The sequence below is a fragment of the Coenobita brevimanus genome, chromosome 41, assembly GCF_032717465.1.
Source record: "Coenobita brevimanus isolate Jiangsu-jjx chromosome 41, ASM3271746v2, whole genome shotgun sequence".
NCBI lineage: Eukaryota > Metazoa > Arthropoda > Malacostraca > Decapoda > Coenobitidae > Coenobita > Coenobita brevimanus.
In genome coordinates, this window is record NC_136994.1 from 6,886,899 (window position 1) to 6,910,627 (window position 23,729).

General features: G+C 42.0%; 1 protein-coding gene across 1 annotated transcript in view; it reads left to right on the plus strand.

The window, feature by feature from the left end:
• The window catches only part of LOC145397475 (cytochrome P450 2L1-like), a 72,093-nt gene that overhangs the window by 23,798 nt on the left and 24,566 nt on the right, over positions 1 to 23,729 (plus strand). The window contains exon 4 of the mRNA XM_080270529.1: positions 6,779 to 6,997. Within this exon, the coding sequence (XP_080126655.1) occupies positions 6,779 to 6,997 (219 nt within the window). The remainder of the gene's footprint in view (positions 1 to 6,778; positions 6,998 to 23,729) is intronic.

Consider the following 23,729-nt stretch of genomic DNA (forward strand, 5'->3'; position numbering starts at 1 on the left):
ATGCAAGAGCGTATAGAGGTTGGGGGAGTGGACTTTCTGACCACTACTTGGTGGTGGCCAGAATTAGAATTCAAGTGAGATGGAGGAATAGAAGAAAGGAAAGACGAGAGGAAGGAGTAGTTGCAAGGAGAGTGGAAAGGCTACAAGAGGATGAGAAAAAGGCAGAATATAAGAGAGAAGTGGAGGAACGATTGGGCAAATATGAACTGGAGCAGATGGGAGACGTGGAAGGTGTGTGTAGGATATTTGCAGAAGAAATATGTGCAGCATGTGATGTGGTGTGTGGAAGGAAGAGAAGACGGAGGGGGGTGCAAGGAACAGCGTGGTGGACTGAAGAGGTGAGACAGGCTGTGGCACAAAAGAAGAAAGCATACAATGAATGGATGAGAAATAGGGGCGTGGAAGAAGCTGAGAGGCGGAAGAGAGTTATATGTAGAGAGAAAGAGAGAGGTGAAAAGATTAGTAAGAGAGAGTAAGAAGAGAGTGGATGAGGAATTTGGAAGGAATTTGAGTGTAAAGTGGAGGGACTGTAAGTAAATGTTCTGGAAAGAGGTGAAAAGAGTAAGACAGGGTGGAAGTGAAGTTAGCAGGGGAGTGAAAGATAAAAATGGTAGATTACTAGTGGAGAAGGGAGAAAAAGTGAGCAGATGGAGAGAACACTTCAAGGAATTGTTGAACATAGAGGATGGAAGTAATGTGAGTATAAGTGGCTGGGGAATGGCTGGGAGAAGGAGGGATGTGAGAAGACAGGAAGAAATCAGTAGGATAGAAGTTGTGGAAACAATGAAGAAAGTTAAATCGGGGAAAGCCCCAGGAATTGATGGAGTGTGAGGTGAAATGCTGAAGCATGGGGGAGAGATAGTAGCAGAATGGATGTGGAAGATGTGCAGATTGGCCTGGGAGGAAGGTAGAGTCCCGGAGGATTGGAAGTCAGGTATAATTATTCCCTTGTACAAAGGAAAAGGGGAAAAAGAAGTGTGTGGTAATCATAGGGGCATTTGTCTTCTTAGTATAATAGGAAAAGTGTATGGTAGGATACTTATTGACAGAGATAGAGAAAGAACAGAGAAATTAGTTGGAGAAGAACAGGGAGGCTTTAGGAAGGGAAGAGGTTGTGTAGATCAGATATTCATTCTTAGATCTTTAGTGGAAAAGTTTCTAGAGAAGGGAAAGAAGTTGTATGCGGCTTTCATAGATTTCGAGAAAGCATATGACAGGGTGGATAGACAAGGATTGTGGAAAGTGTTAAGAATATATGGAATAGACGGGAAGTTGTTGAATGCTGTGTAGAGTATGTACAATGGTGCGAAGGCTGCAGTGTGTGTGAATGGTGAACTAAGTGAATTTTTCTCTTTGAAAGTTGGTTTGAAACAGGGATGTGTCATGTCTCCATGGTTGTTCAATCTGTATATGGATGGGGTAATAAAAGAGGTACAAGGTAGGGTAGTGGATGTTGGAGTAGCCCTGGTGAGAGAGGATAGTGTTTGGAAACTCCCTGTACTGTTGTTTGCAGATGATACTGTGTTGTTGAGTGAAGACGAAGGGGAGCTGCAAGGATTGGTGGATGAGTTTGGGAGAGTGTGTAAGAAACGGAATCTAAAGGTGAATGTAGGGAAGAGTAAAGTGATGGTCTTTGAGAGAGGTGAAGTCAGTGAATTTACAGCGAGGTTGGATGGTGAGGAATTGGAAAATGTGAGTACGTTTAAGTACTTGGGTAGTGTGATGAGTAAGGATGGAGGTTTGGAGGGTGAAGTGCGTGAAAGGGTACAGCAGAGAAGAAAGGTTGCTGGTTCTTTGAAAGCAGTGATAAGAAACAGGGAAGTGAGCATGGAAGTGAAAAAGTTACTACATGACAGTATTGTGATACCAACTCTAATGTACGGAAGTGAAGCTTGGACGTTGTTGGAAGGACACAAGTCAAGAGTGAGAGCAGTGGAAATGAGTTATTTAAAAGGAGCCTGTGGAGTCACATGGAGAGACAGGCTGACGAATGAGGATATAAAGGAGCGTTGTGGTGTTGATGTGCATCTGATAGGAAGCGTTATGAGGAACACACTGAGGTGGTTTGGCCATGTGGAGAGGATGGAGGGTGAAAGACTGACGAAGAGCGTGTATGTGAGTGAGGCGGAGGGGGGAAGAGGGAGGGGGAGGCCAAGGATGAGATGGAGAGATGGGGTGGAGAGGTATATGAGAGAGGGGGGTGTGAGTTGGAAGCAGGGCAGTGAAATGGCGGGGGACAGGGTGACTTGGAGGCGATTTGTTTGTTGCCACCCCAAACGGGATTGAGGCGTCTGGCGATAGGTAGATAAATAGATAGAAAAAATGGCAATTTTCTCTTGCTCATCGAGGATGTGTCTCTTGATGAACATTTGTTCGCACTGACTGACCAATGAAATGACGTCAATACTATCTTTTTTTGTGCCAGAGAATTTTGGGGCAGTTTTATCTTCATGGTAAACATAAACATGAGGTGGAAAAGTTTGATCCGCGGTATTTGTTTCGTTATTTATTTTCACTGTTTGCTCTGGTAATTTAACTTGGACTTGTTTATCGTTGTGTGAGGGAATGGTGGAATAGGTTCGGCCTGAACGGTGAACCCTGTTAAGTATATTGGCATACGTGTGCAAGTCAGCAACAAAGTCCTCACTTGCTACGTCAGAGGGGTTTCCCACTCATCATCTGGAACTGACGTATTTGTTTCTTGATCTTTAGTTTGTGATGAGTTTTGTACAATGGGTGTGTTGCCTTGGTGCTCTCCTAATTGTGTATTTGTTGTTGGAGCTAATTGTTTTTCATCTGGTATTAATGTGGGTGGTGGCAAAAATATCCCTGTGATTAAGGTCTGGTGTTATGAAATACGCCTTTTGTTTATGTCTTAACTAAATAGATGAGTAAATGAGTTGTAATAAATGATAGATAGTGAGTGTATATGTGTATATATAGAAATAAGTAAAGGAGTTGAATATACCTAATTTTAGCACTGAGAAGAAATGAGTAAGTATAATTTCACCCACTTGATACAGATTGGAGAGGCGTGTCGATGCAACCGTCGATCTCGGAAGAAAAATGCAAGGTTGATTGAAGATCTCTTGATAATTCTAGTGCTGTGTTGATGGATGATATTACTCAGGAAATTCCATGGCCTGGTGCTTGTGGTTAACAGCTGTAGTCACAGGCAAACCTCTGCATAGAACGTCGAATTTCCAACTCAATACTTTGGAAATAAATGAGTATGAGTAGGAGCTATGTGAATAATGAGTAATGAGTAGTGGGTGAGAAGTGCCTGGTGTAAGTCACACGTTGCTTGGCGTGGCCTTTTGTCAGCAAACTCGTGTGGTGATATCATCTCAGCAGATACACATGGTGACGTCGGCTTCCCACACTGGTAGCTGTGCTGAGTAACTGAGTAGCGATGCGTAACTTGGGTGAAGAAAGGTGAGTAAGATGCATTATAAATGTGGCTCTGATGTTTTGCTCCGTGTCTTGACCTCTGCGTCAGCGATGGAGGTAGGTGGGAGAGAGTGTTGGGGTTTTGTGCGCTTGTTGCTTTGGTCTCTTTTTTTCTCTACTTGCTTTGTTTTTTATTCTTCTTGCTGCTGTTTGAAGTTACGTGAAGATTATAAAGTTGTTTTGTAGACTTATAGGCTCATAGGCTTGTAGGCTGTATTTTGTAGGAATTCACTGTAGTACTGAAGCTAATCTTGTAGAGTCTCACCTGCTTTTGTAGAAATTCACCGTTGATTCGTAGACGAGGTCCGTACGTTTGCTGCCAACCAAATGTGACTCTTGATTCTTGTAGTAGGAGTTAAAGATGAATACAGGGAGTTTATCTTGATTTATTATCTTCAGAGAAAATCTTAAGTTGAGCAGCGTATGTATTACAGAGACTGAATACACTAAGTAAATCTAGTTGGACCCCTCTTCTTGTTCACTCTCTCCACTACCTGTCGGTTATAATGCTAGCCTCCTTCTGAGCTCTGCTTCCTAAATTCTGGTGTAGCAGGGGTCGTGTCACGTGTGTTACACTGTTGTTGGAATGTTCTAGAAACCTGTGTGTGAGTATGTGTGAATATGTGTGTATGGTCACTAGGCATTGTTCGTATGCTATCTCACTGACACACTACCTATATCATCCCCTGACTTGCTGCTTCCAGTGTATTATCAACATTTCCCCAGTTACACTTGCAAGATCATTTCCCATTCCCAGGCTTGCCTGGTGCTCTGTCTATCTATCTATTTATTTATCTATCTATCATGTTTTCTATAATTAATTGTATTTATAATATGGAGTCCTAACAGGGGAAGACAGGAAGAAACAGCTCCTGTGAGAAGAGTGAAGAATTTGCAAGATAGTGAGAAAATGGCAGAGTATAAGAGCATAGTGGAAGAAAGATTGGGAAGGTATGAGCTATAGCGGATGGAAGGGGTGGAAGACGTATGTAAGATATTCATGGAAGAGATAGGCGCAGCGTGTGAGGTGGTCTGTGGAGTGAGGAGATGCAAGGGTGTGCAAGGGACAGCATGGTGGAATGATGAGGTGAAACGAGCTGTGGAGCAAAAGAAGAAGGCATATAGTGAATGGTTAGCGAGTAGAGGTAGGGGAGAAGATGAGCAGGAGAAGGGGGTTGTAAGATTCTTGAAGGAGAGTAAGAAGAAAGTGGATGAAGAGTTTGGGAGGAATCTAAGTGTGAAATGGAGGGAAAGTAAGAAATTGTTTTGGAAGGAGGTAAAGAAAGTAAGGCAGTGTGAAAGGGAAAATAGTAGGGGGATGAAAGATAGGAATAATAGATTGTTGGTTGAGAAGAGAGAGAAATTGAGGAACTGGAAGGAGCACTTTGAGGATTTGTTGAATGTAGAGAGAGACAGCAGTGCGAGTATCAGTGGTTGGGAGAAGAAGAGATGAGAGGAGGAAGGAAGAGATCAGTAGGGCGGAAGTAGTGGAAGCAATGAAGAAGATCAAGTTGGGAAAGGCCCCAGGAATTGATGGAGTGTATGGTGAAATGCTGAGGTATGGGGGTGAGATTGTTGTGGAGTGGATATGGAAGTTGTGTAGATTGGCTTGGGAAGAGGGAAAGGTTCCAGAGGACTGGAAATCAGGTATAATTGTTCCTTTATACAAAGGAAAAGGGGAGAGAGAATTATGTGGTAACCATAAATATATGGTAGAATACTCTTTGATAGGGTTAGGCATATGACAGAGGAGCTAGTTGGAGAAGAACAAGGGGGATTAAGGAAGGGAAAAGGGTGTGTAGATCAGATATTTGTTCTAAGATGTTTAGTGGGGAAGTATCTAGAGAAGGGAAAGAAAGTGTATGCTGCCTTCATGGACTTGGAGAAAGCTTATGACAGAATAGATAGGCAAGGTATGTGGAAGGTATTAGGAATATATGGACTGGAGGGGAAATTGTTGAGTGCTGTGAAGAGTATGTACGAAGGAGCTAGGGCTACGGTGCGAGTGGATGGTGAGCTGAGTGAGTTCTTGGATCCCATTGTGGGACTGAAACAGGGTTGTGTGATGTCTCCATGGCTGTTTAATATATACATGGATGAGTTGTAAAGGAGTTGCAAGGTAGGGCAGTGGATGTGGGGGTGGCTCTAATGAATGAAGGTGAGATTTGGAAGATTCCGGTGTTGCTGTTTGCTGATGATTCAGTATTGATGAGTGAAGATGAATGGGGGTTGCAAGGTTTGGTGAATGAATTTGGGACAGTGAGTAGGAGGAGGAAGCTGAAAGTTAATGTAAACAAAAATAAAGTTATGGTGTTTGAGAGGAATGAAGTCACAGAGTGTGCAGTGAGGTTGGATGGTGAGGATATGGAGAATGTGAGTGCATTCAAGTAATTGGGTAGTGTGATGAGTAAGGATGGAACTTTGGGGGATGAAGTGCGTGAAAGGGTACAGCAGGGAAGGAAGGTTGTTGGTTCACTGAAAGCAGTGATGAGAAATAGGGAGGTGAGTATGGAAGTTAAGAAGTCACTGATGATAGTATTGTGATCCCTATCCTGATGTATGGAAGCGAGGCGTGGACCTTGCAAGAGGGGAACAAGTCAAGAGTGAGAGCAGTGGAAATGATTTACTTGAGCGGAGCATGTGGAGTGACATGGAGGGACAGCTTGACGAATGAAGAAGTGAAGGAATTTTGTGGGGTGGATGTGGATGTGGTTGAGAAGATTAAGAGAAATACACTGAGGTGGTTTGGACATGTGGAGAGAATGGAGAATGAAAGACTAAGAGGATGTATGTAGGTGAGGTGGAAGGAGGGAGAGGGAGGGGTAGACCGAGGATGAGGTGGAGGGATGGAGTTGAGAGGTATATGAGGGATGGGGGCGGGAGTTGGGGAGAGGGTAGTCAAATAGTGGGTGACAGAGTGACTTGGAGGCGTTTTGTTTGCAGCCACCCTTTGTGGGATTAGGGCGTCGGACCATAGATAGATAGATAGATAGACATAGAGAACAATACTATCATGCTCTACCACATGCACCATCTTCAGCAGTGGGACCTAGAGGCAATAATTCATTGCTTCACCCTCTGTCCACTTTGAGACTTGGGCATGGGACCTCACATGCTCTCTTGCTACTGAATGAAGCCATTAGGAATGCGATAATAAAGTTTAGCTTATGTAAACTACTGCCAACATCCTCTATTCCTCTAGCATCATCTTCAGAAGTAGGTCCTATAGTAGAATTTTCGCTTTGCCCTCCATCAGCTTCAAGTCTTGGGCATGGATCCGCACACTACAGCTGAATATATACAACTAAACTTACATCCTCTACTTCAGGCATAGCCTTCAGCAATGGGGCCCTGTGGCAGAAGAATCGTCGGTTTGCCCTTCGTCAGCTTCGGGACCTGGGCATGGGGATGACTCGCTTGGAGGAAATGATACAGAGGGAGGCAAGGTATCTGGTGCAAGACTATATGAAGCACACGGGCGAGGAAAAACCACTCCCTCTCTCTCTAGGGGTGGCCATATTGAATGTGGTGTGGAAAATGGTTGCTGGTGAGTTTAACACTAGAACAACATTCACTGTATTTGCTGGACCCTCTAAAAGGCATGACTAAAAGACATGTCAACCAGTATTATGAGAAATTTAGGTATGGACTTAGGGAGGACGTGGCAACATAAACCCCTTCTCCAGTTCATACACAGACTGAAAGTAGTCAAGGAGGGGCCCGGACGTCGCTTAGCAGAAAAACTAGTCTCATTTGCTTCTATTAAGTTACATGTCTTTTTTAGTCATATCTTTTTGTGACATGTATGCAAAATTTGTATGTAACATAAACTATGCCCGTGGAAGTTCTGAACACGATTCACGTAAGGGTTCTAGTCCTACAGTATGACAATATAGTCGCGGTCTGGTTGACAAGCAGTGGCTCACTGGTGCAGGATACATAAACAAGGCCTAAAAAGAACTCCAAAAGGGTCCTAAACAATTGTATGATTAGGTTTCGTCGCCTAGCATCTTGTTAGCCACAGAGAAGAATGCTGGAGCCGTCCTGGGTGCTCTTATCTTGACCACTTCTCTGTTGGGTACAACAGCTTAAGTGACTAAGATACCTTAAATCGTTCAGAGACAAGTGTGATTGCACTGTAAGTTGACCCCTGCTGCTAACAGGGTCTGACAAATATACAGTATTGTATAACAGTAAGAGTGGTAGTGGTACAGTAGTAGTAGTGCTGGTGGTAATAGTAGCAGTAGTGGTGATAGTAATAGTATTAGTAGAAATAGTAGTAGTAGTAGTAGTAGTAGTAGTAGTAGTAATAGTAGCAGTAGTAGTAGTAGTAGTAGTAGTAGTAGTAGTAGTAGTAGTAGCAGCAGCAGCAGCAGCAGCAGCTGTGGTAGTATACAAGTAGAAATAGTGTGCTTGACCATGAAATGCCTGCAGGGTCATTGTCACGAATTTGTGCGATTGTGTATTTATACAAATTCATGACACTGTACTTTAGTGAGAAAACCACAAACTTTAGTGGAATTCCAACTGGGCATCATTCGGTTCAACCGTCCTCGTATGCACTTCGATCAGGATGGTTTTCAGAACATTTGTCACTGTTTCATAAGTGACCATTCTTATGCACGACATTAGTGCTTTCACTGAGTGATTTTATTGCGTGTGTATATCGTTCGCCCTCTCTCCGTTGACCATTGAAGTTATGCCACGTCTACTTTTGGCAAACATGGTCAGCCTTTACCTCTCTTTCCAATTTGAACTTAGTCAGCTTTGGATCGCCTCGAGGATAGGATCGTTTGTGCCCAGTGTAGAGCAGCGTCTCCATTGTACAGCGATTTCCTGGATCTACACCTAGACGGTGATCAGTGAAGTGGGCTTGTAGCAAATAGCAGCGCTTGGTGTTCATCACGCAGACGCCCAGTCTTTCGTAGCTTCAGCTCCATTCCCTCCACTGACCAGTATTTCAGTTCGTTTTTCTATGCTTAAGTCTGATTAGCTTTTGAATGAGCAAGTGAGTGTATTTCCTTTGTTATTTGAATTCATGAGTCCCTCTGTGACCATGAATTCCCCATCTGATTTCATTTTGAAATTCATATAGCATAAATTTATTTTATTGTAATAAAAAAATATATAGTTCTTTCAACTTAATGTAATTAGAATCGTGTTTTATTTCTCCACATTAAGCTTATTTCAGTTTGCCGCTCCTAGTTTGCACAAACTCCTTACATTGTTCATAACTGGTATTTAGGCCAATTCTTTTGTGTCAAACTTAAATCCATTGTGCCAGCCAGGAGTTAAGCACCAGCAAGAACCTGTCCATTATGATTAGTTTTAGTTATTGATTGTCAGAGGTGGAGTCACTTTCTCAAGAGGCTAACAGTACTAACAATCAGCATTCGTGAGTAATTAGTCTCTGCTGTGTACTGTTGAGAAAGTTTATAAATTCTCGTCCTTAGAGAATCGGTGAACTAAGCCAGAATATAGTAAAACTCACTACTTGATTTTCACATCAGTTCCTTGTCTCTACTTTCGAACAATATCTAAGCATTTTATTCCTAAATATACACCCCCCCGTGACATCTGGCGACATCATTCCAGGATATTAACCCCTAGCTCTAAAGTTATTAACGAAATAATACTCACTCACTTATAACTAGGTATTTGTTATCATTAAAGTCTATAGGCATTATCTTACTGGTGGTTATTGATTCATCTCTATTAATTTTACGTAATAGTTTTCCCAGTCAGTTGCGTTTTTTTATCTTTCTTTACCATTTTAACTAGATAAAACTGGTCACCAAAGCCTGTGCCTATATTCTTTATTTTTTATTATTACCATTTCTCTGTGAAACATCAGTCAGTACTCAGTCTTTAGTCCACTCAGCCTTAGTTGAGTTAGCATCATCGCTACTAATATATATATATATATATATATATATATATATATATATATATATATATATATATATATATATACAGGAAGCCAAAGATGTGGGGCTTACCAATCCTCAAGGAATTTAAAGAATATGTGCTCTCACGGTTTAGTTATGAACAGCAGCATGAGAGTGATGCCCATGATGAGCGTAGAATTCAACAGGAACATGAGCGAGAACAGTGCGAGGAACGTGAGAAAGAGTGTGAACACGAGCGAAAACAATCTGAACAACGCGAGAGAGAACGCTAATATGAGCAAGAACAATGCGAGGGAGAGTGCGAATATGAACGAGAACATCGTGAGAGAGAACACGAACACGAACGTGCCAAGCGCGAGGCACGTGAGAAACATGAATTTGAGATGCTGAAGCTCAAGTGAGACTCCTTGGCTTCAGGCACATCTGGTGCAGCTGACCCGAGCTCCACGAGTGCTCTTCCTGCACATGTTCTGGCAACCCAACGCCTCAAGCTTCCTTCATACAAGGAAGGCAAGCAAATCGAGCCATTCATAGCTTGTTTCGAAGACATGGCACAGCTGTACTAGCAGGATGAGGCAGCTAAGCGGCTCCAGTTTCTTAGCTTGTTTGAGGGCCCTGCCCTCGATATTCTCCACAGAATTTGTGGAGACAATCTCACGTATGAGATGATGAAGGCCACACTCATCAAAGGGTACAGTCTCACAGTTGACGACACTAGGAGTCAGTTTATGAGGGCACGTCTACAAAAAAAGGAGACTACTGTTCAGTTCCTCGATCGGCATACTGCTTACTTAGATGAGTGGATGGAGAAAGATGAGATCCCTTGCACACGAGAGGGGATAATCGACTTTATGCTGTGCATGCAGCTAGAAAAGTCATAGCCTGCTGAGCTTATGGCTCAGCTTAAGATCTGCTAGGTAAGGGATGCCAGCCAAATGGTGGAGAAGGCTGATGCATTCTTCACTGTGTACGGGTACCAAACTCGTAAGCAACAGACCTGGAACAGGAAAGCTGACAAGTCTGGGAAGCCATCTCAGACTGAACCCCAGCATCAAGGCTGTTCTCAGAATAATGGCCAAGGTCCAAACAATTGCAGAAGAAGGACCAGGGGCAAAATACGCAGAAACCCAATTGGAAGGGGTACAACAAGTACCCTAACCAGAAGCAGCAGCAGCCACGCAATTACCAGACAGGACAATCCTTCTCAGCACCCGCCCCAGTGTATCAGAGGCAGGAGGCAAACGCAACCTTCATTCCTCAACAGCAGTACAGTGGTATCGTCCCTAGCAGGACATGTATTTCCCCACAATGTGCTAGTCCCCCAGCGACAGTGAACCCTCCTCCAAAGATGGTCAACGTTCCATCTCCCCAGACAGTGAGTATGACCCCTCGGGTATCTAATTCTCAGGGCACCATGTTTGCTGCATCGTTCATTCAGCAGCCTTATCAATGGCTGGCTGCTTCCTCCACAGGCCCTCCCACAAGTAACAGTGCCTTTCTTGTTCAGCCAGGGTTTCTGGGAGGCGTTCCTGTAAAGGTCCTGAGAGACAACAGTTCCTCAGGTTGCTCTGTCAGGCAGAGTCTAGTTTGGCCTGAAGAGTACACAGGTCGACAGATCCAAGCTCAGCTTATTGATGGGTCAGTGAGATTGTTCCCTGAGGCACATATCCAGGTAGCATCTCCATTTTACACTGGTGCGACACTTGCGTTGTCATGTCAGAACCTTTGACCTTATTATAGGCATCATACCAGGTCCCATGTATGGTTGCACCATAGATGACGCTACTCAGACTTCGGAAGCAGTAACACGAGCCATGGCCGAGGCTCCAAACTGTGTCATACTGGTGACCATTGCATCGCCGCAAGATCTGATTTGTAGCCAAGATGTTGTCCAAGAACATTATTCTGACACGACACTTGCTGCTGTGCAGAAGAAACAAAAGGGTAGAGTGATTAAGTATTCACGGGGAGGTCAAGCGAGGTTCCTTCATAAACAAGGATGGCTCTACCGTGAGTCACGAACACCCCAGGGCGAGGTTCAACTGCAGTTTGTCATTCCCGTGAAGTTTCGCCAAGCAGTGGTAAAATGAGCTCATTGTTCAGCCTCAGATAGGTTACATGGGCAAAATGAAAACCCAGGGCCATATCCATGCTGACTTTTTCTGGCCAGGAATGGGACAAGAAATAGATAGCTTTGTGTGTTCCTGCAATGTGTGCCAGCATACCACTAATCAGGGACATGTCCTTCCTGTGCCATTGGAATCCACCCATAATCTCTGAGTCAGTTGAAAGAGAGGGCAGTGGTGATGTGGAAGCAGATCTGACGTCTCGCCCGTTGGCCCCACAGGACACATTATGTCCAGGGCCTGTACATACATATGTACAACAGGTTAAGGGGAAAGTGTGAGACCCCGTAGGGGCAATCCGAGGCTGTGTCTGTGTCACGAGTTGGTGCGATCATATATCTAAACAAACTAGTAACATTAAACTTTGGTGGGAAACCGCGAATTCTAGTGGAATCCCAGTATTTATCACTCAGTCAACCGCCACGTATTCACCTGATCGGGAGTGTTTTCAGAACAATTTTTCACTGTTTCATAAGTGATTGTCTTCGTGCGTGACATTAGCACCTCCGCTGAGTGATTTCTTATGGACGTGTTTTGCTCATTCTAGCCGTTAGCAAGTGCGGCTCAACACTCACCTCTCTCTCACGATTTGAACTCAGTCAGGATTTGAGCGCCGTGGAAGCAGGTTAGCAGGGTGTGTGGCAGCATCCTTCCTCAGCCAACGCCCAGTCATCCGCTTAGTCCAGTCTCTGACCAGTATTTCTTTTCGTTTTCCTAGGTTTAAGAGTTTAGCTTTTGAGTGAGCGAGTGAGTGCGATCTTATTTTGAAGTCATTTGAGACGCATGTAATGTAAATTTATTTCATTGCAATCAATAAATTTACAATTCTCTTCCCTTGAGCTTAATGTAATGTAAACTCGTGTTTCATTACTTAGGCCAGTCCTTTTTATTAACTCAAATCCGTTGTGCCATCTAGGAATTAATTGCGCCAGCAAGAACCTGTTTATCATTAATAGCATTAGTTATTGATTGTCAGGGGTGGAGTCACTTTCTCCAGAGGCCAACAGTACTAATAAACAGCACGTGTGAATAATTAGTCTCTGCTGTGTACTGTAGAGAAAGTTTATAAATTCTCGTCCTTAGTGAATCGGCGAAGTAAGCCGGCATTAAGTAATCATTGCTTGATTTTCACAAGTCAAGTCTTTGTCCCTGTTCTTAAGTATTATTGAATATTATTCCTTAATATTACATACTCTTAAAAACCCCGTGACATTTGGCGACCTCATACTAGGATATTAACTCCTAGCTCTAAAGCTATTCACGAGATAATACTCACTCACTCATACTTAGGTAATTATCATTAAAGTCTATACGCACTATCTTACTGGTGATTATTAATTCAGTTCTATTGATTTACGTAATAGATTTCACAGTCAGTTGTTTGTTTAATTTTCTTTCTTTACCAGTTTAATTGGATAAAACTGGTCACCATTAACCTGTGCCCATATTCTTTATTCTCGATTATTGGCATCTTTCTCTGCAATTGCAGTCAGTACTGAGCCTCTAGTTCACTTAGATTGACTAACGCGAAATAGAACGCGAATACGAGCCAGAACAGCGCGAGGAATGAGAGAGAGAATGAGAACAGGAGCGAAAACAATGCGAACTCGAGTTAGAACATGAGCGAGAACAACGAGAACACAAACATGCCAAGCGAGAAACACGCGAAAAACATGAAATTGAAATGGTGAAGCTCAAGCGAGATTCCTTGGCTTCAGACACATCTGGTGCAGCTGGCCCAAGCTCCATGAGCGCTATCCCTGCACATATTATGGCGACCCCACACATTAAGCTTCTTCCATACAAGGAAGGCGAGCGAATCGAGCCATACATAGCTCGTTTTGAAGACATGGCTCAACTGTACCAGCTGGATAATGCAGCTAAGCAGCTTCAGTTTCTTAGCCTGTTTGAGGGCCCTGCCCTCGAAATTCTCCACATAATTCATGGAGACAATCTCACGTATGAGATGATGAAGGCCGCACTTGTCATAGCGTATGGTGTCACAGCTGACAACGCCAAGAGTCAGTTCATGAGGGCGCGTTTACAAGAAAAAGAGACTGCCGTTCAGTTTCTTGACCGGCTTACTGCTTACTTAGATGAGTGGATGGAGAAAGATGAAACTCCTTCCACGCATGAGGGGATAATTGACCTTATGCTGCACACGCAGCTAGAAAAGTCGTGGCCTACTGAACTTATGGCTCAGCTTAAGATCTGCCAGGTAAAGGATGCCAGCCAAATGGTGGAGAAAGCTGACGCATTCTTCACTGCATACGGGTATCAAACTCACAAGCAGCATACATGGAACAGGAAACCTGATAAATCTAGGAAACCATCTCAGACTGAACCCCAGCAACAAGGCCGTTCTCAGAATAATGGCCAAGGTTCAAAACTGCAGAGGAAGGACCAGGGGCAAACCACTCAGAAACCTGAGTGGTAGCGGTACAACAAGAACCCTAACCAGCAGCAGCATCAGCCACGCAACCGACTGTCGGGACTGCTCTTTTCAGCACCAGCTCCTTGGAGGCAGGAGGCGAACGCAGCCTTCATTCCTCAGCAGCAGCACGGTGGTGTTGTCCCTCGCAGTATGGGTACTTCCCCACAGTTCACTAGTCCCACAGCGACAGTGAAACCCCCTCCACAGATGGCCAATGCTCCATCTCCCCAGGCAGTGAGTACGACCCCTCGGGTATCTAATTCTCAGGGCACCATGTTTGCTGCATCATTAATTCAGCAGCCTAATCAGTGGCTAGCTCCTTTCTCCACAGGCCCTCCCACAGGTGACAGTGCCTTCCTTGATCAGCCAGGGTTTGTGGAAGGCATTCCCGTGAAGGTCCTGAGAGACAATGGGTCCTCAGGTTGCTCTATCAGGCAGAGTCTAGTTCGGCCTGAGGAATATACAGGTCGACAGATCCAAGCTAACCTTAATGATGAATCAGTGAGATTGTTCCCTGAGGCACGTATCCAGGTGGCATCTTCATTTTACACTGGTACGACAGTTGCAGTTGTCATGCCAGAACCCTTATTTGACCTTATCAAACCCGGTGCCAAGGATTGTTGCACCGAAGATTACACTACTCAGATTTCGGCTGCAGTAACACAAGCCATGGCTGAGGCTCCAGACTGTGTCACCCCGGGGACCATTGAATCGCCACAGGATCTGATGTGTAGCCAATTTATTGTTCAAGAACAACATTCTGACCCGACACTTGCTGCCGTGCGAAAGAAACAAAAGGGTAGAGTGATAAAGTATTCACAGGGAAGTCAAGCCAAGTTCCTTCGTAAACAAGGACGGCTGTACCATGAGTCACGAACACCCCAGGGCAAGGTTCGACTGCAGTTTGTCGTCCCTGCAAAGTACCGCCAAGCAGTGTTAGAATGGGGTCATTGTTCAGCCTCAGGAGGTCACATGGGCAAAAGGAAGACCCAGGGCCGTATCCGAGCTGACTTTTCCTGGCCAGGGATGGGACAAGAGATAGATAGTTTTGTGCATTCCTGCAATGTGTGTCCACATACCACTAATCAGGGACATGTCCTTCCTGTGCCGTATGAAACCACACCCATAATCTCTGAGTCAGTTGAGAGACAGGGCAGTGGTGAAGTGGGTGCAGACCTGACGTCTCGCCCGTTGGCCCCACAGGACACAGTATGTCCAGGGCCTGTACATACATATGTACCATAAGTTAAGGGGGAAGTTTGAGAACCCCGCAGAGACAGTCCGAGGCTGTGTATGAAATACCTTGTGGAACGTCTCGAGCTGTGGGCCTCTCTGAGGATTCCCGGAGAATGCACATTATCTACATGAGTGGTCACACCCACAGTGGGTGTTAAAAAGTGACCTGCCCGAGACTGCATAGGGATTCTCAGCTTCTTGTCATTAATCGTAAGTGTAGTGTTAGGTTAACCAGTAAACTGTTTGTTCTAAGAAATTTGTGAATTCAAGAACTGGCACGTTTCCTAGTTAATAAGCGTTAACCAGTAAACTACAAGGGTTCTAAGAGATTTGTAAATCCAAAGACTACATTTCCTAGGTAATTAGAACATAAGTACTGATTGCTAGGCAGAGAGAGAGAAATGACACTTTTGATGCTCCACCTTGATTCCTTTCGCAGGTGCAGCTGGTGGGTGCAGCATTGTCGTGCGATCAGCTGGTCGTCCCTGTCGCATGCTGCCGCCCCTTCTGTTCTGCCTCGTCGTCATTATTTATTATTAATTTGCATTATGTAATTTTACACGTAGGTACAGTTACACCACAACTGTTACATCTACACCGTGTATTACATGCATCACGCTACATAACAATTAGTTGTTAATGTAAATGTAGCAAACTTTTCGCTCAGTTTGACCTGAGTACAGGATTTTTCACTGTCGTCACGGAGTTTTTTCCCTCAAGCTTGCTTCCATTAACGTAAATACAAGGTTTTTCACTCACTGGCGACTGTGACTTTCTCCTGTAGCAGGATAACACACACACACCACAGTGTGAATCTTGTGTGGCTGAATTAGGATTTGTATGTATATTGAAATTTTTTTCCTGAGAAAAAAATTCATTTTGATGGGGCATAATGTCACGAGTTGGTGCGAACATATATCTAAAAAAACTCGTAACATTAAACTTTGGTGGGAAACCGCGAATTCTGGTGGAATCCCACTATGTATCACTCAGTCAACCGCCACATATTCACCTGATTGGGAGTGTTTTCAGACAAATTTTTCACTGTTTCATAAGTGATCATCTTTGTGTGCGACATTAGCACCTCCGCTGAGTGATTTGTTATGGGCGTGTTTCACTCAGTCTAGCCGTTAGCAAGTGCGGCTCGACACTCACCTCTCTCTCACGATTTGAACTTAGTCAGGATTTGAGCGCTGTGGAAGCAGGTTAGCAGCGTGTGTGGCAGCATCCTTCCTCAGCCGACGCCCAGTTCCCGTCGCCCCCATTGTTCAGTTCCTGAATTCCCGCCTAGCGTGACTTGGCGAGAGGCTCAGCGTGTGCAGCGTCCTTCCTCAGCAACGACGCCCAGTCATGTGCTTAGTCCACCCTCTGACCAGAATTTCTTTTCATTTTCCTAGGTTTAAGAGTTTAGCTTTTGAGTGAGCGAGTGAGTGCAATCTCCTTATTTTGAAATCATTTGAGACGCATGTAACATAAATTTATTTCATTGTAATCAATAAATTTGCAGTTCTTTTCCTTTGAGCTTAATGTAATGTAAACTCATGTTTTATTTCTCCATGAAGCTTATTTCACTTATAGCTCCTAGTTTGCATAAACGCTTTGCATTATTCATAACTGGTACTAATTAGGTCAGTCCTTTTTATTAACTCAAATCCGTTGTGCCATCTAGGAGTTAATTGCACCAGCAAGAACTTGTTTATCATTCATAGCATTAGTTATTGATTGTCAGGGGTGGAGTCACTTTCTCCAGAGGCCAACAGTACTAATAAACAGCACGTGTGAATAATTAGTCTCTGCTGTGTACTGTTGAGAAGGTTTAAAAATTCTCGTCCTTAGAGAATCGGCGAAGTAAGGCACATAAAGTAATCATTGCTTGATTTTCACAAGTCAATTTTTTTGTCTCTGTTCTTAAGTATTATTGAATATTATTCCTTAATATTACATACTCTTAAAAACCCCGTGACAGTCTGAATTACCTTGTGGAGCACCTCGAGCTGTGGGCCTCTTTGAGGATTCCCGGAGAATGCATATTATTCACATAAGTGTTCATACCATGTTGGGTGTTAAAATGTGATCTGCCCTAGATTGCATAGGGATTCTCAGTTTGCCAATATTAATCTTAAGTGTCGAGCTAGGTTTAACCAGTAAACTGCCTGTTCTGAGAGATTTGAGCAATACAAGGACTCTGTTTCTGGTTAATAATGTGTCCATTAAGAAAATAACGGTGTACCTTTTGTAGCATAAGTACTGACAACTAGACAGAGAGAGAAATTATAATTTAATAAAAACTGTTTGTCACATTGACGCTTTTGATGCTCCTGTGACTCTCGATTCTTGTAGTAGGAATTAAAGATGAATACAGGGATTTTATCTTGATTTATTATCTTCAGAGAAAATCTTAAGTTGAGCAGTGTATGTATTACCGAGACTGAATACACTAAGTAAGTCTAGTTGGACCCCTCTTCTTGTTCACTCTCTCCACTACCTGTCGGTTCTATAGCTAGCCTCCTTCTGAGCTCTGCTTCCTAAATTCTGGTGTAGCACGGGTCGTGTCACGTGTGTTACACTGTGGTTGGAAAGTTCTAGAAACCTGTGTGTGAGTATGTGTGTATGTGTGTGTATGGTCACTAGGCTTTGTTCGTATGCTATCTTGCTGACACACTACCTATATCATCCCCTGACTTGCTACTCCCTGTGTATTGTCAACATTTCCTCAGTTAACTTGCAAGATCATTACCCGTTCCCAGGCTTGCCTGGAGCTCTGTCAATCTATCTATTTATCTATCTATCTATCATGTTTTCTATAATTAATTGCATTTATAATATGGAGTCATAACATTGCTCGGTCACGCCACTGGAGGTCCTCCGACAGTAGTTATCACTGACATATGCTAATCTATTAGTACATAATATTCATTATAATATTGTATACATATAATATTCATAGTAAATTGCAATGATCTAGTAATATTACTTTTTAAACAAGTTGTATACATATTTGAATAAATGCACTAAAGGTAAACTATTTAACCGTAATACAGTATGTACATGGGTTATTATAATGAAATGCATACATGCAAGAAAAAGAAAAATAAAATTAAGATTATGGTAAGAGTTATTAATATTTCATTTAAAGATAATGCTACTGGTGTGCCATACTTCTATATCATGGGTCAATCTTCTTTGTACTTTATATATATATATATATATATATATATATATATATATATATATATATATATATATATATATATATATAATTAATACTATATACAAAATATGTACACTTCATTCAGGGGGGTTAACTTGGATGTTAACTCTACCCCCACTAAATACTGACTCCAAATTTGCAATTCTTGCATGCATTCTGTGCATTGCAAACAGCAGTACTGCAAATACAATGCAGAAGATTATAAAGACAGTAGGTGCTGGGCTATACACATAATATGGGTTGAACATACTCAAACTCAAATCTTCCCAGGGCTTCAATGTTTCATTGATCAGTTGCATAGTTTCAAACTTAGGTGAAGTCAACTTAATACTTGTGCTCATGTTTAAGTCCATATCAGGCAGTGGGTGGAAATGTTTGTTTGTATGATTGAGGATGGGGTAGTGATTGATGGTGGATAAAGTGGACATGGACGGTGTAAATACCGCACAGTAGTCCGGTGCTATGTATAATCCTGAGGCTGAAGTATGAGATGGTGGTATATCTGGACAGACTATGTAAACTGATGTGTTATGAGTGAAATAAAAGAAATGTGAATGTCCGATGCGTTGATGGTGTACAAGCTTATCTGGAGCAAAAGTGAAGTTGCAATGATTATGAATATTGTTATTTCTGATGATAGCCATTTCACGAAGGACTGTATCAGTAGGGTGAAACGTGAAAATGTACGCAGGACAAAGATGAACAGGATGTAAGGATGTGCAGCACTTTCGTTCAATTGTTGATTCACTTGCGAAAGCGGCAGTGTTCCGTCTCTTGGAGACCATGATGAGTTCGGTGTCTGTGTTGATGTTGATGATGACCAAAGTGTTGTTATTTTTAGAGGGGAAGGGGTGTATTTGGTATACTGTGAACAGGTCTTCAGTTATGAATGGTACATGAACTACTACTGATGTTGGTGTTAGTGTTGCTTCTAAATATGGATAATATTACATGAATTCCCTACTTCGGAACAAAGGCTACAATTTATGTTTATGTATGCCTTGACTAATTATCTGACGTAGCTCATGAACTGGGAGTAAGTCAGTTGTGATTCCTGCCATCACCAGCATTCGAAATTCCTTGCATAAGTGCCCTGTAACGAACTCTAGTGTTGTCTAATTGTAGTAGAATTGTGTCAATATGTTCTGTGATGATCGAGAAGTGTTGGAAAAGTGTTATGTTACCTTCCATTTCATTTATTTTATCTACACTTTCGAGAGCTATGTTTTCTTCCTTTTTCAGATTTTTCACAATTGTCTTCATTGCTGAGTTATGTTCTGTGATGTATTTATCTTGGTATGTTGGTACCTGAGCTATTTTATTAAATTTGTTGTTTATTTCTTTAAGGTCATCCTCTGTAGTCAATCCAAAGATGTTCCCAAGAACTGCGCCACTCAGGTCGAGCAAACTGCGCTTTTGGCGAGTACGTGTGATGTTGTTCCTGTCGCTCAATACCTCCGTTCCATAAGATGGGAGATCTTGGATCATGATGAGCATAGTTGACTTTGCCTGTTCTATTTTCCTTTTCGCTGACTTCACTATTTCATTCACTTCCTTTGTGTTATGTGCTTGTGAAACATAGCTTCCTATCATGAAGTCCAGGGTTCGCATGGGTTTCGCGAGATTTTCTAGATAAGAAGGTAATTTATAAAAGTAATCCAGACTTATTTCAGTACTCATGACGTCATTTACGATTAGAGTCGTGGCCGTTGGAGCTATGAGGCATCCTTGTCGTACTATGTGTTGGGGGTCTAACTGCGCATATCCTCTTGCTATGTAGAGGAGAATCCATGGTATAAATCCCTTCATTGCTACCTACCGAAAAAAAAAATCTATTAATTTCCTAATATGGTCATGCTGTGGTCGATCATAGTGATGATGTGCGTTACGGTTGATTGTTATTTCGTTTATAGAAGGAGTTTAAATCGATATTTAATTCTCATAAATGATGTATTGTAGATTTTATTGGAACAGTTGCACCTATGTTTGATTGTTTGGTATATGACCTTAATTTCTTTTTGTAATCATTGTTGTTTTCTTGCTTGGTTTCTTGAGGTACGTTCGCCTGTTCGGTTGTATCCGATGCTGAATAATTATTGGATAATTCCCTTGAAACTCGTTTTAAATGGTCAGTATGAACTTGTTTCTCTTCGCCAGTTGACAGTGACTTAATTAAAACTTTGTTTGCTTTTATGTTAATTACTCTGTATGGGCCCTCAAATTTTGGGGATAATTTATTGTCTCTCGTATGAATGATACCATAAACAGTGTCTCCTAAGCTGATAGGTGAATCTCTTGCCTTCCTGTTAAATGCCTCCGTCATTTCTTCCTTGGACATCGTTAATTGTTTTTTGACTCTTTTGTGTATGTCCTAGAATTCACGTAAACGGAGTTTAGAGAAATCATCGTAATTGTATATGGGCAGACTGTCACCTTCTAGGAGCTCATATGGTAGTTTCTTATCTGTCCCATATATAATGAAATGTGGTGTGTCACCTATGGATTTATTTATAGATCCATTAATTGAGGCTTCTACTCTGGGAATTCAATCATCCCAGCTTGCATAATTTTCACTGAGAATGTGTCGTAGCACATCTAATATTTTTTTGTTTTGTCTTTCTACTAACCCATTAGATGCTGGGTGATTGGCCAAAACGTTAACCTTATTGATGTTGTATTGTTTACATATTTCTTGTAAGATCTCAGAATTAAATTCTCCTCCATTATCACTTATTAGTACCTTTGGGGTAGTAAAGCGACATATTACATTATCTGTTATTGCCTTTGCTACTGTCTCTGCTGTCTTATCTTTAATTGGAGCTAAAATGACATAACGGGAAAAATGATCCGTTGCTATGAATAGGTATAGGTTATTATTGTATGATAATGGCATCTTGAGTAAAACAACAGCGACAACGACCCATGGTTGATGTGGTACAGGGTAATTACCCATCGGTGCAGGTGTGATTGGGTATCCTTTGTGTTTTGCACATGATTCGCATCTGTCTATATGATTGTTTATATCTTTTCGTAATGAAGGCCAGTAATATAACAGCTGGGCCTGTTTGAATGTCTTATCCTTTCCAGGATGTCCTGCATGTGGGCTATCGTGTATCGTTCGTAATACGTGGGGTATCATGTCATTAGGTACTACCAACTGGTTAGTATTTCTTTGGCGTTTTGTTTGTTTCGGGTTAATCTTGCATAATGTGTTATTGACCATTGTGAATTGTTCGAGTGGTACATGCAGTTTGGGTAATTGTATGTCATCTCCACTTTCTAACCTGTATATAATTTTAGACCATATTGGGTCAAGTCTTTGTGCTTTCGCGATATCATCGTGGTTTGGGATATTTCCTTTGAGATCTAATGCCGTGACCTGAATTGTGTTCGGATTCCTAGATAATGCGTCAGCTACTATGTTCATTTTACCTTGTATATAATGAATTTGTACATTGTAGTTTTCAACTGCACATTTCCATGTTGCTCTCCTCCCAGAAAGGAGTTTTTCTTTAAACATACCTACTAGTGGTTTATGATCGGTGAATAAGTGGATTTCGTAACCATATACCAAATCTCGAAACTTTTGTGATGCAAAAACCACTGCAAGTGCCTCTAAGTCTGTAATGCAATAATTTTTCTCTGCACCTTTTGTTTGTCTGCTGGCAAATGCAATTGGTTGATTCTTTCCTCATTTATCTTCCTGCATCAGTACAGCCCCTAATCCTTTAAATGATGCGTCTGTACAAATAAGAAATGACATTGTGTAATGCGGATATGCTAAACAAGGTGCATTTGTTAGTTTAATTTGTAGATTGTTAAATGCCCTTTTTGTTCTTCTTCCCATTGGAATATAGCATCTTTTTTGAGTAGTTGGAATAGAGGAAAGGCTATATGAGAGAATTGTGGTACGAATGACCTATAGTACCCAGCTAGACCTAAAAATTGTCTAACTTCGTCAGTAGTAGTGGGTCTAGGAAAATCTCTCACTGCCTGTATTTTGTCATCAGTGGTCTGAATACCATTAGAACTTAATTTGTGGCCTAAGAAATTTATATCCTTAAAACAAAACTTGGATTTAGAAAGCTTAATTTTTAAACCAGCATCACTAAGCTTTTGTAAGAGTAAGTCTAATTTCTTTAGATGATCTGTAATATTCTTCGTTGCGATTAAAATATCGTCAAGATAAACAAATATTCCTTGTCCTAAAATTCCGGACAATACGCAATTCATAAGACGCTGGAATGTGCCTGGGGCTGTCCTCAGTCCCATCAGTATCCTTGTATATTGGTAGTGGCCTCTGTTTGTAGAAAATACAGTGTATTTACGTGACTCCTCTGCAACCGGTATTTGATAATAGCCATTTAGGAGATCGATTGTTGAGAATATATTATTCTCCGGTCCAATATTCTGTAGAATGTCGCTTAGCAATGGCATGGGAAATCGGTCTGGGATTGTGTGATTGTTTAGTTTACGGTAATCTACTACCGCACGCATTTCTCCATTTTGCTTGGGCACGAAGAATAATGGGGCATTCCACGGGGAGACTGAAGGTTCAATAATTCCAAGTTTTAACATTTCATCGACATACTGATTTGCAAGTGTACGTTGGGAGTGTGGTATGCGGTAAGCTGGTACAAAAATTGGTGGTGTTTCTGGATGTACATTAATCTTGTGATTAATCAGGTTAGTACACCCTAATTGTTCTCCGGGTAATGCTACGGTGTCCCTGTGTTTCCAGCAGGGTTAACAAATCATTTTCTTCATCAAATTCACCTGAGTGAATTAAATTCTCTTTTATGCTTTCTCTATCCATAGATTTTATCTCACTTCTCACTCCAGCTATAACTATTTCCTTCACAGGGGTGGGACATTTTTCAATATTAACTTGGCAAGTCCCCTTTTTCAACTGAACTTCCCCATTCATGTGATTAATTATGATTATCTGAGTTTGCCTTTTGTCGTTCATCTGACATAATGCGTTTTCTACTGACAATCCCTTTACTTTACATAATTCTTCTAAGACAATAACAGTACTATTCCGTAATTTGCTCTTTATGGTAACTTTCATATAGGAATTAGGTGGCATAACTAAATCATTGGTGAGATGGGCTGGAAAAACTGATAAATCAGTACTGTTATCTGGGTCACTAATTCTGGAGGCTGGGGCTAGTGGTAGGAGTGCATCTATACACTCATCTGTTTGTGTATGTTTGTTGAAGCTTTTATTATTACCAATTCTTTTTGGTTTTCTTTTACTGATCGGTGAGGGCTTTGATGGTATTTCCTTTATGAATTCATTGTCAAAGTCTATTCCATTCATTTGTGGGAGTATAGTTATGTTTTCTGCTCTCATGGATCTT